The 18,654-nt window shown below is 36.9% G+C and overlaps 1 protein-coding gene across 3 annotated transcripts in view; it reads right to left on the bottom strand.

Moving 5' to 3' along the window:
- Positions 1-1,197: 1,197 nt before the first annotated feature.
- Positions 1,198-18,654, bottom strand: part of Sec31 (COPII coat complex component secretory 31) — an 83,205-nt gene continuing 65,748 nt past the window's right edge. For 2 of the 3 annotated variants that reach the window (XM_083134410.1, XM_083134408.1), the window contains 4 exons: positions 12,571-12,663; positions 6,886-7,143; positions 6,319-6,390; positions 1,198-3,636 (listed from right to left, as the gene is read on the bottom strand). In XM_083134410.1, coding sequence (XP_082990536.1) covers positions 3,448-3,636; positions 6,319-6,390; positions 6,886-7,143; positions 12,571-12,663 — 612 coding nt within the window. In that variant the 3' untranslated portion in view covers positions 1,198-3,447. The remainder of the gene's footprint in view (positions 3,637-6,318; positions 6,391-6,885; positions 7,144-12,570; positions 12,664-18,654) is intronic. The other variant, XM_083134409.1, reaches the window with a different exon arrangement.

An 18,654-nucleotide genomic window follows, 5' to 3' on the forward strand; every position in this document is an offset into this window, starting at 1 on the left:
ATTACTACTACTTATATCCCTGTATTGTCAATCATTTTTGACACTTGCCTCATAATGCTCTGAATATACATTATATTATCTGTTGCTTACCTTTGGAATTTTGAGTTATTTCATTTCTATTTTGTCATGTGTTCAGTGTGTCACAGACAACTAGAATCAGAAGAACGAAGTGGATAGACTAAATTGTAGATGCCAACTTGGTAAGTAGATTTGCAAATATTTGACATGTAAGCTGAGACAAAATTCGATATGACCACTTCCACTTGAATTCTTTTCTTTCTACTATTTTTCGTATCGTTTGTTTACTTCCTGTTAGGTTACAGAACGTGTTATCTCGTTTTGTGTTACGGTACATAATGTGGCTGATTGTAGCTATGTCATTTTCACAGAGTATGTGTGTTTCTGGCAACCCTGGAACGCATCGCTTCCGACGGGATATGACATCACAAATGCAATCAAATGTTGTGTTGGGTTGCCAGCATTCAGGCAGCAAAATGGGCTTTTTTGAACGACTGTAGCGCCAAAACGACGCACCAACGAAAAAAATGTTACAGAGAAAAGTAGTTTGTTTTGATGTCCTCTATACGTTTTCGTGGTCCGTGGGCGCCATTGAAATGACACCCTGTATAAGTGTATAGTTACTTTTTGAATGCACTGTATATCATAAAATGAACCAAACTGGTGTAAAATACAAATTTTGTCATGATTTTTTAGTGCTGAGCCGATGTATTGGATGGAATTAGTCTTTCATAGAGTCTGCGAAAATGTTGCGCGACATTTACGCAGCGTCTAGTTATCATCAAAATTACGCAAAATTCAAACTTTCCTTTATTTTGCACGGAAAACTGTTTTCTGTGATTACATAACATCTATTTGTATATTCTGATGTAATTCTTGAATATACTAAAGCAAGTTTTTGTTAAATTCATTGGATAAGAATAATTACACATCTAAATTGACCAATATTTTGAACAAATTTTAATTATTACAATTTTCAGGTATCGGTTGGAATCGGTAAGACTATCGGTATTGGTTCAAAGTGGTATGAGCTCAGCACTACAATTTTCACAACAAATTACATGTATTATACTGAACATGTCTACATTACAGAACCACATTCTTGATTGCTTGGTGACCAACAACATTGAGTGGATGAGTATTTTCTCAAAATGACAATGGGGAAAAAAACAACTCTGATAACTTCTAATAAATTCACTGCTTTTATTTCATTGCTATAACTCATGGCTTGTATTATGCATTGCATACATTTTGTTATTACAAAAATGAGAATATTTATAGATACAATGTCTCAATTGTACATCTTCTCTACACATTTTGCATCTCATGCAACATCAACTCTCTGAAAAAATATGAATTTGTATAAACACTGGACATTATCATTCGTTTAGTGTTTGCAGAATATTTTTTTTAGTCCATAGTGAATTTGCAGTGTATATAATAAATTGTTTTCTACTGGGAATGTACACTGATTCATACACACATTCATTATGCAGACATTTTCAACAAGATATAGAAATATCAAAGCATTTCTCAATAAGGGTATTACTATATGAGTTTTAATAATGTTACTGATCACTGTTATATATTAATTTCGCTTTTCTGTATGAACAAAAATTCTAACATGCACTTCAAAAACATGATCAATTGCTTTAGCTCATCCAGAGTTGCCAGATCATCTTAAAATGTCTGCCCAGGATCATTTGCTCTCTTTTGCTTACTAGAAACACTGATAAAAGCAAACAGTAATTGGAGTGTGTCTATTTGTAGTGAATTTCATTGCACATGGGTGGCAATGCTACTATATTTCAATAAAGGGCTTTTGTACATCCACCATACTGTCCTGACCTTGCACCGAGTGATCTTTACTACTTCCTTCCCCCCCGCAACCTCCTTCAAAATATCCACAACAATGTGCAGAAAGATATAAAACGGAACTCGGAAAGCTGATTGAACTACAACGCAACCTTAAAATTTAACAGTGGACAAGTATCTAATGTAATAGATCCTTTCAATTGTGTATGTGGTATTTTTGCATATATTACAAATACGGCAACATGATCCAAATCCTGATATATATATTTACAATGATTAAGGTGCTCTTCGGGGAATATTTACGGTAAGGTAAATGCAATTTACTCTATCAGTGTGCATCTTAGCGCAAGCTATGCTGGACTGTTTCTCTCCAAAATATAGTAAACTATAAATTTCTTTGCAAAATTAAGGGAAGTTTGCTGTAATGGCACCTGTATTTAAAGATTTAACATGTGACCAATATGTGTAGATAAAACACACATGAGTATGTGCTGTATTACTTAATAAGTAGAAGATTGTTGATTCAAACTCAAGCTGCTTTGGAGCATTTCTGACTTGGAGTTGTCATGAAAGGAGAAGTAGCGAAATTTATACAGAGTGACTTTAGAAAATATTAACGCTTGTATCATGAGCTGAAAATCAATGAAAATTGTAATAATATTAGTATCACGATAAATACAACCTCTTTCTTAGTTTTTCTTAGCAAAATTTAAATTAGTATTTTCTGCAGTATAAGGACATACAGTTTTTAATCAAAACCATTTCAAGATTGCAAATTGTAGAGGAATTATTAACATGTGGTTAGCACACTTTATCTTTGACCATTCTCAACACTTTGAACTTATTATCCTGGATAAAATCACACTGTTTAGGAAAACATGCTAAACTTATGCTACTTTTATAATTTTAAGAGCGGTTTATTTACAAAATAAGCATTAACATTTCCATGGAATGCGTTATAAATTACAATTTGTTTCATGCATGTTTCCGAGGTGCTAAAAGAAAATAATTTGAGTTACAACCTAACTAGAAGTGCATCCTGACAAACTGGTATCAACAGAGCAGCGAGAAGTCATGTGACCTGATCAATACTGTTCTTCAAACTTAGCACACGATTGATGGACCACACTGTCCGCACCTTGGCGTAAATAAACACAGAAAGCACCAGTCAACCCAATGAAGGCATGCAAGCATTTGTAACAGAACTTCTAATTTGATACCCTTCCATCCATAGGCTTCGCATAAAGCGGAAACAACCATACAATCTTTAAGTATGCAAATGTATTTACAAGAAATTATGCTGGCTGTGTGGTAAAACTTATGTACAATTCATTACATGCAAACTATGGAAGACCGACCTCACAAAAGGGGAAAAAATAATCCTGAACCCAACATACTTCTATTTACACAATTTAAGCTTAACCAGGAGAAAAATGGCAGGTTTGATAATCATAATAATAAGACTACGGTATACACAACAGCACCATTAGCACACATTGTGTTTCTTCTCGAAGTGCAAGTTCGTAGGTTTTCTTCTTCCGTTCAGGGTGTTTACAAAAAACTACAGTTACCAATGTTATTTATGTAAACCAATCGCTCATCTATCGTCCTCCGCTACTGGATATACACTCCTAGCTGCAACGCAGTCTGTAGTAACACTTTTATTCCTGGCATAAAACTAGAGATCTGGGAGAAGTCAGCACCGGATACCAGCTGGGTGTGGAGGGAGAGCCCCGTTGTGTAGTCGCCCGCCTGCACGCACTGGATCATCTCGTGAAGTCTTTGGAGAGTGCTTGGTGAGAGCTGGAAGAAATACAGAACATATCAATATTCCGTATGTTCAAGAACATGATCACCTACAGTGTTATAACTTACAGGTTTGGTTACATCTGACAACAAATTACAGCAACTAATGTGTATGGACCTCAATTTTTTTTTTTCTTTTTCAAAATTAGTGGGTATTTTCACTGTTCGGTGTTGTTTTTCTAAACATTTATGTTTTTAATTTAGCATGCTTTTTAATTTAGCAACTTATCGTGATTATACATGTAGAGTTATACATGAAGGCCGTGTATCTGAACCAATAGATGTGCAGTCTGGAGTGAGGCAAGGTTGTATATTATCACCTACGATGTTCCTGATCGTGATCGATGCAGTGATGCGAAATGTAATAGGAGGGAAAAGACGTGGTATCCAATGGGGATTGAATAACAGACTAGAAGACCTTGATTTTGCAGACGATTTGTGCTTCTTATCTGAAGCACATGGTGATATGCAAACAAAACTAGCAGATCTGATAGAAAGTGCAAAAAAAGCAGGACTTGTGATTAACTCCAAGAAGACCAAGGCACTGAGGATTAACTCCACAAAAACAGACCCGTTTAATATTGGTGAAGAGATTATTGAAAATGTGGATAGCTTTACTTACCTGGGTAGTGTGGTGGCAAAAGACGGAGGGGCGGCACAGGATGTTTCTCAACGAATCCAAAAAGCAAATGGCACCTTTGTGATGCTCTATCCAGTATAGAAAAACAAGAAGATATCTATGAAGACCAAACTTCGTATTTTTCGAAGTAATGTTAAGTCTGTACTGTTGTATGGGTCTGAGACATGGAAAGTAACAAAACCGATTACCTCTAAATTACAGACCTTCATCAATCGCTGCCTGAGAAAAATTTTGAATATCTTTTGGCCAGAAGTGATTCAAAACCAAGAACTTTGGAGAAAATCTGGAGAAACCGAGGTGTCCATACAAATAAAGCGGCGAAAATGGAATTGGATAGGGCATACGTTGAGGAAGGAAAATGAGGCTGTCGAGAGAGAGGCACTAGACTGGAACCCGCAGGGAAGAAGGAAAAGAGGGAGGCCTAGACAGACGTGGCGAAGATCTGTTCACGCTGAGGCCTTGGAGGAAGGAAAGAGCTGGAATGCAGTGAAGAGAATTGCCGTCAGTAGGACCAGGTGGAGATGCTTTGTTGATGCCCTATGTTCCACAGGGAACAACAGGAATTAAGTCAAGTCAAGTCATGCTTTTCTGCCAAATATACATAAAATTATGCCTTCATTGAGGAGCAACTGAGAAATACTTCCCAATTTGCTAAATATACATATATGTATACACACATGAATAGTTTCAAATTACAATTTCTGTCGAGGAACAAGAAAGGAAATTTTCAAATAAATCATTTTAAAAATATATTTCATTTTCAAACTGCATTCAAGACTCAATTCCTGTCCGGGAACAACAAGGGAAATATTAAAATAAATCATTTTAAAAATACTGTATATTTCATTTTTTGAATGGTATTCAAGACTCAATTCCTGTCCGGGAACAACAAGGGAAATATTAAAATAAATCATTTTAAAAATACTGTATATTTCATTTTTCGAATGGTATTCAAGACTCAATTCCTGTCCGGGAACAACAAGGGAAATATTAAAATAAATCATTTTAAAAATACTGTATATTTCATTTTTTGAATGGTATTCAAGACTCAATTCCTGTCCGGGAACAACAAGGGAAATATTAAAATAAATCATTTTAAAAATACTGTATATTTCATTTTTTGAATGGTATTCAAGACTCAATTCCTGTCCGGGAACAAGGGAAATATTCAAATAAATCATTCTAAAAATATATTTCATTTTCAAATGGTATTCAAGACTCAATTCCTGTCCAGGAACAACAGGGGAAGTATTCAAATAAATCATTTTAAAAATATATTTCATTTTCAAATGGTATTCAAGACTCAATTCCTGTCCAGGAACAACAGGGGAAGTATTCAAATAAATCATTTTAAAAATATATTTCATTTTCAAATGGTATTCAAGACTCAATTCCTGTCCAGGAACAACAGGGGAAATATTCAAATAAATCGTTTTAAAAATATATTTCAATTTCAAATAGTATTCAAGACTCAATTTTTGTCCAGGAACAAGGGAATTATTCAAATAAATCATTTTCAAAATATATTTCATTTTCAAATGGTATTCAAGACTCAATTTCTGTCCAGGAACAAGAAAGAAAATATTCAAATAAACCATTTTAAAAATATATTTCATTTTCAAATGGTATTCAAGACTCAATTTCCATCCAGGAACAAGAAAGAAAATATTCAAATAAACAATTTTAAAAATATATTTCATTTTCTAATGGTTTTCAAGACTCAAACTCTGAAACAGCCTCACGGCTCCAACTGATACTTGTCTCATAAAAAACGAATTTACCAGGCTGTGGTCCCACAAAGGTTGAGAACCACTGCTCTAGTCATCAGAAACTGACAGGATACGAGTCATTAATTGCTAGCTACTCTCCTAATGTCTATCAACTGATTATTTTTTAAAGTACAAAATTTCCTACATTTTGCAATATTCACTGACAAACTGAACTTACAGCAGAGTATATTTGGACATATTTTGAGTACTTGATTCACAATGGGGGTATTACAAAGGTACCGTTAAACTGTAAACTAGGTGCTGTCTTACCTTTGATTCCCTTAAAGAATCGTAGAGTGCTTCAAGCTTCCTTGCCACATCCTCTAACTTCCTCCGTGTTTGCTGAAAAGAATACATTAATTAATATGCTTGAATAACATTATTCACAGATACAAATATGAAGTTCATGCAAAGTAAATTGTAGATTACAAACAATACTTATTAGGATTAGAAATACACAATGCCAAATTATCATTGTAAGTATGGAGGAGCTGATAACATTTCAAATATACCAATGCTCAGAAGTGCCCATCCCCCCCCTCCAAAAAGGTAGAACCTCCAACACCCTTTATGTACATAGTACATCTCCTGTGCGTACCAAACCGTAAGGTAATATATTTAACATGATTGATGATTTCACAACAAAGCAAGAGAGGAAAATTATTCTTATAGGAATATGATGGCACTTGGGCACAAGCAGAGGGAAAGCAAGGGGAGAAAACAAACGACCATCTGCTTGGTTGAGCTGTAGTCATGGCAATATATTAGATAATGCTGACAGATGGCAGTTAAAACCTATCTATAATTGTACTAATAACAACAACACCAAATACTCACAGGATTACTAGCCGAACAAGTACATCTATTCCTCAGATCCTCAAATATGAGTTGTAAGCACTTATGCTCTTCAGGAATGGGTGCTTTTGGTACGGCTGCCTGTGCTTTGGGTGCTGCAGGCTGCACAGGTGGTGCCTGTTGTTGTTGTTGTTGTTGTTGTTGCTGCTGTTGCTGCTGCTGCTGCTGCTGTTGCTGTTGCTGTGGCATCTGTCCATAGGAATTCATCTGGTTGATGTATCCTCCATTCATTGCTGGCTGCTTTAGAAAAAATAACGTGCAATTAGTCACAAAGCAATGAATGTAGTAATAAGATACATACACGGTTTGATTGATTGATTTGCTTCATTTTACTTCTTTTTGTGACACTTTTGGCTAATTTGCGAAGATGGGGATGAGTAATGACGTGATGAAATTGATGAATGGACACTCACAAACATTCATACCCAGGTCGGGATTTGAACCCGGGACCCCTGGCATCGTAGCACGATGTGCTAACCACTCTGCCACAGGGGCCGGCAGATACATACAAGGGAAGCAAACATAAAATCTTAGGACCTACAATGGTGTAATGGTAATGCCATTGATTTGTCATCAAGAGGTCCTGGGTTTGATAGCTGGTGGAGGCACATAGTCATTTGGATGTTACTTTAAACTGTAGGTTCAGTCCTGATTACCCTATCTGTGCATAAATTGGACTTGAAATAAAAACTCATCCAATATATATATATATATAGCCCCAATCCCACCACTCACTGACATAAATGTTCTCCATGAAGGAAGCCCCGGAGGCGAAAAATGCCCGATTACGACCCCCCATGAAATCGTCCCAAAAGGCCGAGAAAATTCAAAAATCGCTCAATTAGCCCTTCTTTAAGGGTGAAAATGCCCTTTTTCCACGTCCTTAGCAACCATTGTCATGGACATTTTTTGCAGCACGCATTGTTTCCTTCAAGTCTTAATTGTCAAGATACATTATATTTCTCACAGATCTACAACACCCAGATGAATTAACTCCTGGCTTTGAAAAGGTGGCTCAAACAAGGGTGACATCTACATAATAAGGCGTTTCAGCCCAGATACAATTACGTACATATTGGTAAATTCAATGCGAAAATATTATCTACATCGTGTTTGTTTTAACTAAATGTTTAGGGGTATAATGACGTGCAATTTCTTAGGGCTTGCCATCCTTGTTGTTGTCCATGGAAATGGATGTTGCTAGGAAACTTAAGGAAAGTTTATTTTCACCCCGAAAGCTACTGTAAGTGAATTATACTAGACATTTCGTATTTCAAAATACGAGCGTCAGAATTTATTACAGGGGCAAGGTAGGAATTTGAGGGGAATGACGAAAAACTATTATCTAATTACGTTTAAAAATGTGAAAATGACAAGACGTAAATATTGCATTTACAATTTAGTGTCGCTATTGAATTTGTTTATACAAAACATACAGTTATTCCTTACTCACTTTATTATCAAGAAGTTAGAAAATACTATTTTGAATATTTATACCTTATTAGAGGCCATACACACATAAAGTTACTTTTTAAACTTTTCAAATTAGAGAATTTATACACTTGCCCCCCTTCATCCAATACAACAATACAACATGCAGACATTTTACCCCATCTATAATATGATTACGCACACAAAGTGGCCAGAGGTCACGCTTGCGAGCATACAAGACGTGGCCGAATTATGTGTACATTGTTACACTAAATGTGAAAATATCTACATCGTGCTTGTAACTAAATGTTTAGGGGGTATGATAACAAGCAATTCTTTACAGCTTGCCGTGCTTCTTGTTGTCCATGGAAACAGACGTTGCTAGGGAACTTAATTAAAGTTAATTTTCACCCTGAAAAATACTGTAAGGGAATTATGCTAGACTTTTCGAATTTCAAAACATGAGCGTCAGAATTTATAACAGAAGCAAGTTATAGAAATTTGATGGGAATGGAGGAAAACAATCAATTAATCAATTATTTTTAAATTGAAATTGACAAGACGTAAAATATTTGCTTTTCCAATTTAGTGTCGGTATTGGATTTCTTTACACAAAATATTCAACTAACTATCTTGAAACGGTTTTTAATTATCCAGTTTATTAATTAGAAAATAGACAATAATATTTTGAATATTAGTACCATATCAGAGCTCGTACACACATAACATTACATTCAAAACTTTCTAAATAGGCGAACCACGTCTGCGAGCGCACGAAATAACAGAAAACAATTATTTTTAAATTACGTTTAAATATGTGAAAATGACAAAAGACGTAAATACTGATTTTCCAATATAATGTAGCTATTCAATTCGTTGATATGAAATATCTAACTATTTTGAAACTGACAATATTTACCCAATAATATTACAGACAAATGATGATATGTTGAATTTTTGTAGAATATTAGAGCACATACACACAAAGTTACTGTCTAAGCTTTTCAAATAAGCGAACTTATACACTTGTTCCCCTTTATCCAATACAACATGCAGACATTTTCAAAGTCATTTAGATCATCGAGGAACCCATTCATAACATGATTGCGTCCACCACGTGGCCGAAGGTCACGCATGTGAGCGTACAAGACATGGCCTCGAAAGTACGCGAGTCCTATAATCCTAAACTTCAAGATCTGTAAAATGGAGAGATTAGTAGGACGTAAATACTGTGTATTGAACCTTATTTGAAAATTTATATTTTTACTGTCTCATCAGGCTAATCATGATGACGAGAATGAATTACGATTACAAGAAACTCATAGACAGGTATGAAGGAATGGACATGCCACAGGCATAAATTTGGCAGGGACAAGGGGTGCACTTGCACCCCTCCCCCAAAATTTTCATGTTTATTACTTTTGTACACAACGACACAATGAGCAAAGTAATAAAGTACTATTTGTGATTTTGCAAATATAACAGTTAGACATAATCCTGTATGCCATTTTTATGAGATGGAAACTTTACGATTCTGTTCCCGCCCCTTTAACGTTAAGCCCAGAGTGATTCTGGTCCCCAAAGTTAGGCTCAAGTTACCCCATGGGCCACAGCACAGTTAAGACTCGAACCTGGAACCCTAGATAGCTTTATTTTGAAATAGCTGCCATAATTTGGCAGATTATTTACTACTATAATTTACTACTATAATAAACCCAGTGTGCTAGGTTCAAATCCTGTGTAAAGCATAATCCTGTGATCCTCCCCTTCAGATTGCACGGGGAGCAGAATTCAAACACAGACAGAAGGACAGTAGTGCAGAATGCCCACTATGCACAGAGGAAGAAATTATGTTTCATATTCTCCAGTGTGATGAAACACAGGAGGCAAAACAAAAATATATTAGGGAAATATATGAATCTGATACAAAGAGTATAATGAAGACGATTATAGGAGTGAGGGGCCAAAGGAAGGGAGAAGAACAGTGAATCTGGGAACTTTAAAACAACAATTATTCATTCAATTAGCAATACTAGTGTAGAGAAAGCAAGGAAAGGAAAATGTGTTAGTTGTAGACTTGTAATACATGAATTGGCTCATACTTTAAAAAAATTCTATTTCCTTTTATTTCATCAATTCATCATCATCACGATTAACCTACAAATGCAGAAAAGAAGCACATAATAACCTAATTACAACACACACTAAATTGGGGTAGTAATACAAACTAAATATTACAAAGCACTACACACCCACACAAAGGATAGCATCAAAAAAAAAAAAAGTGTAAAGTAGCTACAGATGAAAAAAAAATATTATTGCATTCATTATTTAAACTTTTCATAAGTTCCAGTTACAGAAAACAAGTGTGTGAGAGAGATCAAAATGGGAAAAGATACATTTTTCAGGTCAGCCCTTCCCCCTCATATTATATGCAATTCAAACACTGATCATACATTTAGGGTATGGTCACATTCGAACCAGATTTGCCAAAGTTCTGCACCAACATACATAGCAGCAAAATAGCAAAAGAAGCTATGTTACGTAATTAAAGTGTGGGACGTCACACTGGCACAGAGCTCCTCTGGTATGTACAGCCATGTTTCACTGAACAGCAATTAAACTATATGTTTCTTCCGGCCAAATTCTCCAGAAGTATAATATTATGTGTTGTTTATACTTAATTTATGTTGTAGAGTGGGCAATGAAAAGTTTATTGATTGATTTATGGACATAGGAGGCAGCAAACTTGTTTAAAATTACAGAGGAATTGCAAATGTTTACTGCAATTTTTTCATTATTAAAAATATGCATAAATAATGAAAGAAAGTGTTTCAAAATTTCCGTTGGCCACTTCAATACACAATACAATATCAAACTATACCTGAAAATTTTCCTGATGCAATATGACCATCACATCACCAGAGCATCCACCAATTGAACTCAGCCGAGTAAAAGCTTAAACAGACAAAAAACGGATCGAATGCGAGCATAGCCTACTTATACTCATAGTTTAAACAACAGTTTTTCACTTCTGAGTCATTCCATGCGAAATCAACACAGCCCCCAACCTGACCATCACCGATTTTCATGAAATTTGGGGAGTTGAAACTATGCATGGAACTTAGTAACTATGGAAATTTTTAGTTTCGTTTGTCTTGTAATTGTTAAATTATTCAACATCAAAGTTCGCATAAATTTCCCTTTTTGAGCCCGCTTAGTTATACTAAATGTGCTGTAACTCCGCCCCTATTTTGCCTAGGACGATCAAATAAAGCATATTGTACAGGGAATTGAACACACTTTCCAGTGATATATAACAAGCCTACCTTTGATTAAAAATATAATTTTGTCACGTGGCCTTGACTTTTGACCTTGAATATCTCAAAACATGACCTCACCAAAAATCATGAAAAAAATATATTTGGTCCCTCATGCCATACTGTAATATATATCAAAATATGATTCTGGGACTGCAATGGGATCAGAAATAAAAAATAATAATATTTGTAAGTATGTGACTGATAAAAGCCTCACTACATGAACTATGACGAGTCAAATGTCCCTTAACACCCCCTACAAAATGTAAAGGAGTTATCCTGGGTATAATTGGTCATGAAAGAAATAGGTTAAGCACAGGGGCAGAGTTATAGCACATTTAGTTCAGCTAAGCGGGCTCAAAGAGGGCAATTTATGCGAACTTTGACGTTCAATAATTTAACAATTACAAGACAAACAAAACTAAAAATTTTCATAGTTACTAAGTTCCATGCATAGTTTCAACTCCCCAAATTTCATTAATATCGGTGATGGTCAGGTTGGAAATTGCACATATCTGTGTTGATTTGGCATGGAATGACTCTTCTAGTCCCCAGTTAAGTATCCGAGAAAGGAAGCCATGCAATATCCCCACAAACTATTCAAATAACAGATGAACATCCAAATTTCAAGCCATACAAGTACCACAGTGCCTTTTGCAGCCTAAGTTGCGGTGGGAAATAAGATAGCATCCGCTGGCATTTAGAGCCACAGCTGTATGCTGACCTTGGCTCCGCTTTGCGGACACCTAAGCTGCAAAAGTTGTACATTCATAGAAAGCAGGCAACAGCAAAAACTAAAGCAAGCAAGAAAGGGAAAAACAGTGGTGCTTCAATTCTTTGCATACATGAGAAACGAGAAAAAGAACTAAATGCATAACCCCAACTACTTGGAAAACAATTGCTTGTTGCAACTTACTCCGCCGATTGTTGCAGGATTCATTTCTTGCTGTGGAGCAGCCCCAAATATTGGATGTGTAATAGGATTCTGTGGTGCATACTCCATTTTCTGCTGCAGAGGATAAAAATTTAGCCAATTAGAATCTAACTTTACATAATGTTATTGAACTCTTTTTAGTGAATAACAGTCATCTAAAAATTACTACAACTCCTATGCTTTATAACAAAATTTTTGCAATTTTTTTTTTGCGAACATATGAAAATTATTATGTTATAATGAAAATACTATAATGCTATCAGATGAAACATTAGCAACAGTGGAACTAAGAAATAATTATTACATGCATGCTTCTTGCTACTGCAGCTACTTGCTACAACACCAGCACATATCTGAAAGGGGAAAAAACAAAACAACAAACAAACAAAAAAAAAAATATTGCTAGGAAGTGGTTTTTATTCTTAGTGATGTTTCGTCCTGGTTCTCCAGAACTTACACACGCAATTTTTGAGTTTTGTTTAAGTACACTTTTATGCACTAATAGTATAGCGTGTCCACAATGAGACTCCAACATTTTGAAAGTCTATAACTTTTTCATTTTAAATTGTACAGCTGTGATTCCGGAAGCAGCAGAAGCAGAAACTCAAAAAGTTTATGTGGTAACGTTTTAGTGCACGCAATAGTCGTAGTGGCACTGCAGCAATCGATTGTTTGAAAATTGAGATTCCAAACGAGCGTGCACAGGTTGTGTGGTGGTGTGCAGAAACGAAATCACTTATTCAAGTGCAACGAAACTTTCGTCGTGTGTACAATAAGGATCCTCCGACATTCACGACTATAAAGAAGTGGTGTGATCAGTTTTTGGCGACCGGCAATGTTTTGAAAGGACACTGTGGTGGTAAACCCAGAATCCAGGAACAGGTTGTAGAAAATGTGCGGAGGTCATTCGAAAGGCGTCCACAGACGTCAGTAAGACAAGCAGCGAGAGAACTTGGTATGAAACGGTCGACAGTTCACACAGTTCTTCACTGCTTGTCTTACTGACATCTGTGGACTCCTTTCGAATGAACCTGTGCACGCTCGTTTAGAATCTCCATTTTCAAACAATCGAGTGCTGCAGCGCCACTACGGCTATTGCGCGCACTACAACGTTACAACATAAACTTTCTGAGTTTCTGCTTCTGCTGCCTCCGGAATCACAGCTGTACAATTTAAAATGAAAAAGTTATAGACTTTCAAAATGTTGGAGTCTCATTGTGGACACGCTGTATAATAGGGACTAGACCTACAGTTTGAAGTGAGTTCTGAATCACTGTGTGCCTCCACTGGGTATCAAACCCAGGACCTCTTCATTACAAGGTGACAGCATTACCATCGGGAAGGCATACACACACAAAACTGTCCATGGTAAGTCATTAAGTCAAGTACTAGATTACTGTCTAGCCATGTAAGGTTGTGTGCCTGTGCATATTTTGGTAGTGTAAGCTTGAAAAAGTACTGAGGGACCAGGATGAAATGTCACCACAAGAAGAAAAACTACTTTACAGGTAAAACTTACTGTACTATTTGGTAATATTCAATAATGGTTATGCAAACATTTAACATGAACACAGATATACAAAAATTGCCCAGAAGCACTCCTGGAAACGCATGATACAATAAACATGCTAACTTGTTCTATAGACATGCACTTACATACATACAGGGTATTAAAACAGGATTTAACGGGGGAAAAAAGAAGTCATAATTCACCAATGAAAGCAGACCGTGAGTTCATTCAAAATGCCATTTACGTAGGAACTCATGGAATTAATGAAATGACGTGTTCCATGTGAGACTCTTCGGAGGTAATCACATGATTAAGTCAACATACACAGTTCGCCACCATAGAAATTCATCTGCTACTTCGAGCTTTGCTATCAATTTAGTGATTGTTTGACGTGTTGATCAAACGTGGTAACGTTTAGGTGGCCGCGGTGGCTCAGTCGGTAACGCGTCTGCCTACCATGCTCAAGGTCCCGGTTTCGATCCCCGGCCGGTTCAAATCCGGGAACTTTTCTAACGGTTGAAGCGGCCCCGGCGCCCACCCAGCGTCGAATAACATGGGTACCTAGGGGAAACCCTGGGGGGTAAAGGCGGTCAGGGGCGTGATGCTGATCACATCACCCCCACTCACGACCGGATCAAGAAAGTGTGGGGCGTTTCTCCCACACCCCCTATACGCCTTCATGGCGTGGTGCTATGCACAGGGGAACACTTTACCTTTTACCTTTTTTTTGACGTGTTGATCTGTTTCACCCCATACTTGATGTATTGGGTCGGTGCACAAGTTCGTAACATTTTGTTATGGGTTGGCAACACTGCATTGCCAAGAGTTCGTTGTCCGTTATTCCATTGTTATTGTTTAGTTTGTAGTTTTGTGTTCGTGAAAACACAGTGTATTCTAATTTAGGATATTTTGGAAATGAAACAAGATGGAGTTTGAAGTGGACAAAGTTTAACATTTCCGGCACATTCTGCTCTTAGAGTTTAACCGAAGAACAAGTGCAGCAGTAGGAAGTCTTTCCTAACGTAGCTGTTCTTGAAACTTGGCTAACTGATTTCTTCAACTCAGAAACAATTTGTGCTGTGTTTGGGGCTAATTCCATCTACAGGCGAGGCATCGAACTCCTCTGCAACATTCGCAGATGGTCATTGATAACGGAGGCGACTGCATTACTGACTGAGTGAGTGTTGTTGTGTATTGTTACACTACAATAACAATGTTTCATCTTATCACCTGTGTACTTGTGTTAATTAATTATTGTATTCCTGCTAATGTACGAGGGTGGTTTGAAAAGTTCTCGGAATGGAGTAGAAAGAAACGACTTACAACAGTGATTTTTTTTTATTTTTCAATGTAGTCTCCCTGTACACTAATGAACTTGGTCCAGCGATGTTCCAATGCCTTGATCCCATCTCAAAAATTAGATTCCTCCAGGCCTGTGAAATACGTGTCAACTTCGGCTATTAGTTCTTCCTTTGAAGAGAATCTCCGTCCACCGAGGAAACTTTTGAGTTTGGGGAAAAGATGGAAGTCTGAGGGAGCCAAATCAGGCGAATAAGGTGGATGTGGCAACAATTCGTAACCAAGTTCATGCATTTTTGCCATGGCAACAACACTTGTGTGAGGGCGCGCATTGTCCTGATGCAAGATGATTTTCTTTCTTGCCAAACCTGGCCTCTTTTCCCGTATCTTATGCTTTAGTTGGTCGAGGAGATTAGCGTAGTATTGTCCCGTAATTGTTTGACCAGTGGGAAGATAATCGATCAACAGAATCCCTTTCGCATCCCAAAACACTGACGCCATTACCTTTCCGGCCGACCGTATTGCCTTTGCTTTCTTTGGTGGTGGTGAATCAACATGTTTCCACTGCTTTGACTGTTGTTTTGTCTCTGGGGTATAGTAGTGGACCCACGTTTCATCTGTCGTCACAAACCAGCGCAAAAAAATCTGTTTGGTTTCTCTTAAAACGAGTCAAACATTGTTCGGAAATGTCCACTCTGATGCGTTTATGGTCCTGTCTTAAAAGTCGCGGCAACCATCTTGCAGATAATTTTCTCACATCCAATTCAACTGTTAAAATGTGATACGCCCGTTCGGATGACATTCCTATAGCTTCAGCAATTTCACGCACTTTCAGTCGGCGATCCTCCATGACCAATTTATGCACTTTTTCAATAATTTCTGGGGTAGTAGCACATTTTGGGCGACCACTACGTGGATCATCTTCTAAGCTGTCCCGACCAAATTTAAACTCGTTTGTCCACTTTGCAACAGTTGAATATGAAGGAGCAGAGTCCCCCAGTGTATTCAGAAAATCGGCATGAATTTCCTTTGCTTTCATACCTTTCTTTACGAAGTACTTAATCACCGCTCGAATCTCGATTTTTTCCATCTTCACAAAGCACTGCACGGGAACAACTACAAAGTGACGTCCGCACCACAGATCTCTACCCAGAACACTGACGCAACACGTGTTTATTAATAAAGGATGGCCTATTACTTTGCGGGAACCTCGTTGTCCTAGCACTGACATCTGGTGGTGATTCCGAGAACTTTTCAAACCACCCTCGTATGTTATAAAATGCTACGAACTTATGCACCGACCCAATAGAATGCTCTTCAGGCCTTTTCTGAGCTGCTGATGTTTTTTGTGATATTGTTTAACTATAAGGATCCTTCCTTGAAGACTATAGGATGCCATATTTGCACGGGCACACTCTATTCAGAACTAAGTATAAGCAAACTACATTCCACAGTGTAGCAATGTTCCCTGTGAAGTTTGGAGCCAAAGAGTGACAGTTTCTCACCAGGCGTGCATATATTTCAATATCGTGAGAATGGGCACTGATACTAGAAAAAAAACAGCGAACATGAGAGTATGAATTTCTCCGCATGTTGCAAGTGGAAGTGTTTTCTTTAAGTTGAGTATTAAGCTGGGCATGATGTTTGAAAAATATAATGAATAAGGGTTTTCAGAATCCCATGCATTCCTTATCGAAGTTCTGACTTTTCCACCTGTCAATCAAATCTTTAGCCTGTCCTCTTCCCGTTCATGTATTTTTCTGTGCCATCCGAAGTTTTATATTCCCAAGAGAACAAGTAAAATAAGCGTAATGCTAAGTTTTCTTCCTCTCCAGCGCACAGCCCACTCTTCCTCCAGATAGCCACAGGGAAAGGTCGGTGGTGGAGGAGCAGTTTCGGGTCCTCGTGTCTGGCTGGACACAATCTGTTCCTCCTGCCCATAAGTCTATTTTTTAAGCCCTGTACATGCTACACACTTTATTGTTTATCTTCATAGTCAACTTCGTGATGACTGTTTCAGACTAAACAATAAATTACCTTACTGAAAAGTTACTAAAAATTTGAAGCCCTCAATATAAACATTAAATTAAAATTATGTACTGTAATAAGTAATTAAATTTGACATGACGTTAACTTTTCAGTAATCCTCTATGCACCAGTAACCTATTATTCAGGTTTGAACAATACAAAACCCAGAATTTAAGGATTATCCATAGATTGTTGCTGATATAGGCATTAGGCAAAGCCATACCTCAACACTAACACAAAAGTTCTTTTAACTGTACTCATAAAACCATGCATATTGTTAGTCAGGTAGATGGGGAAAAAGCTTCAGTCAGAACCCAAAATAAGGCCTTTGTACCTGTGTGTGCATCGCCCTCATTTTTCTGGTGCCTGCATGCTCCGCAAACATTTCAACTTGGTCAAAATACTCGGTCTACAGAAATTCAACAACAATTTTACACTAGCCACTACATAAATGTGCATGATTCTTGTACAGATTAGAAAAGGAACAGAGCAAACTGCATGTAGCAAGCACTTCTAAATCTATTTCACCTTTTAAGTTAGTTTACACGGTTCCCAATAACTTTCCATTAAAGAAAATCAAGTTTATTGAACATTGTTCAAAATAAATGAACATAAGAAAACTATAAAAACTAGAGCTGTGCTGATGCAGTGCTATCGGAAAGTTCTGTTAGGAATTTATTTATAGATACTGGCTGATACATTTCTGGTGTTTTGATCTTTCACAGAGTCCACAAAAATACAGCATGCCAATTTTTCAGACTCCCAATTATCATGGAAATTGTGCAAAATTTAAAGTTTCTTTTTGTCTTGCACCAGTTTTGTGATTAGATAACACATATTTTAATATTCTGATGTGATTCTTTAATATTTAAAAGCAAAACTCTTGATAAATTAATGCACATACGTAATTGTAGTGCACGTTATTAATTAGTCCATACTTTGAACAACTTTCAATTATTACAATTTCCAAGCATCAATGGGAATCGGTAATCCGATATTCTTACCAATATGTGTATCAATTCAAAGTGATACTGGCTTAGCCGTAATAAAAAAATGTTTGCACCAAACATTTCCCATTAAGAAGCTGGTTCAAGAAAAAATTGAATTATTTTAGTTTCAAAATTCTGGAAAGTACAAACAAACTAGGGATGGGACCAATTAATCGGTATTGGCCCATATAGGCATATCGGTGTATCGGTAAAATTATCGATTATTTTACCGATCCGATA

The sequence above is a fragment of the Lepisma saccharinum genome, chromosome 13, assembly GCF_977018435.1.
Source record: "Lepisma saccharinum chromosome 13, izLepSacc3.1, whole genome shotgun sequence".
Classification (NCBI taxonomy): Eukaryota; Metazoa; Arthropoda; class Insecta; order Zygentoma; family Lepismatidae; genus Lepisma; species Lepisma saccharinum.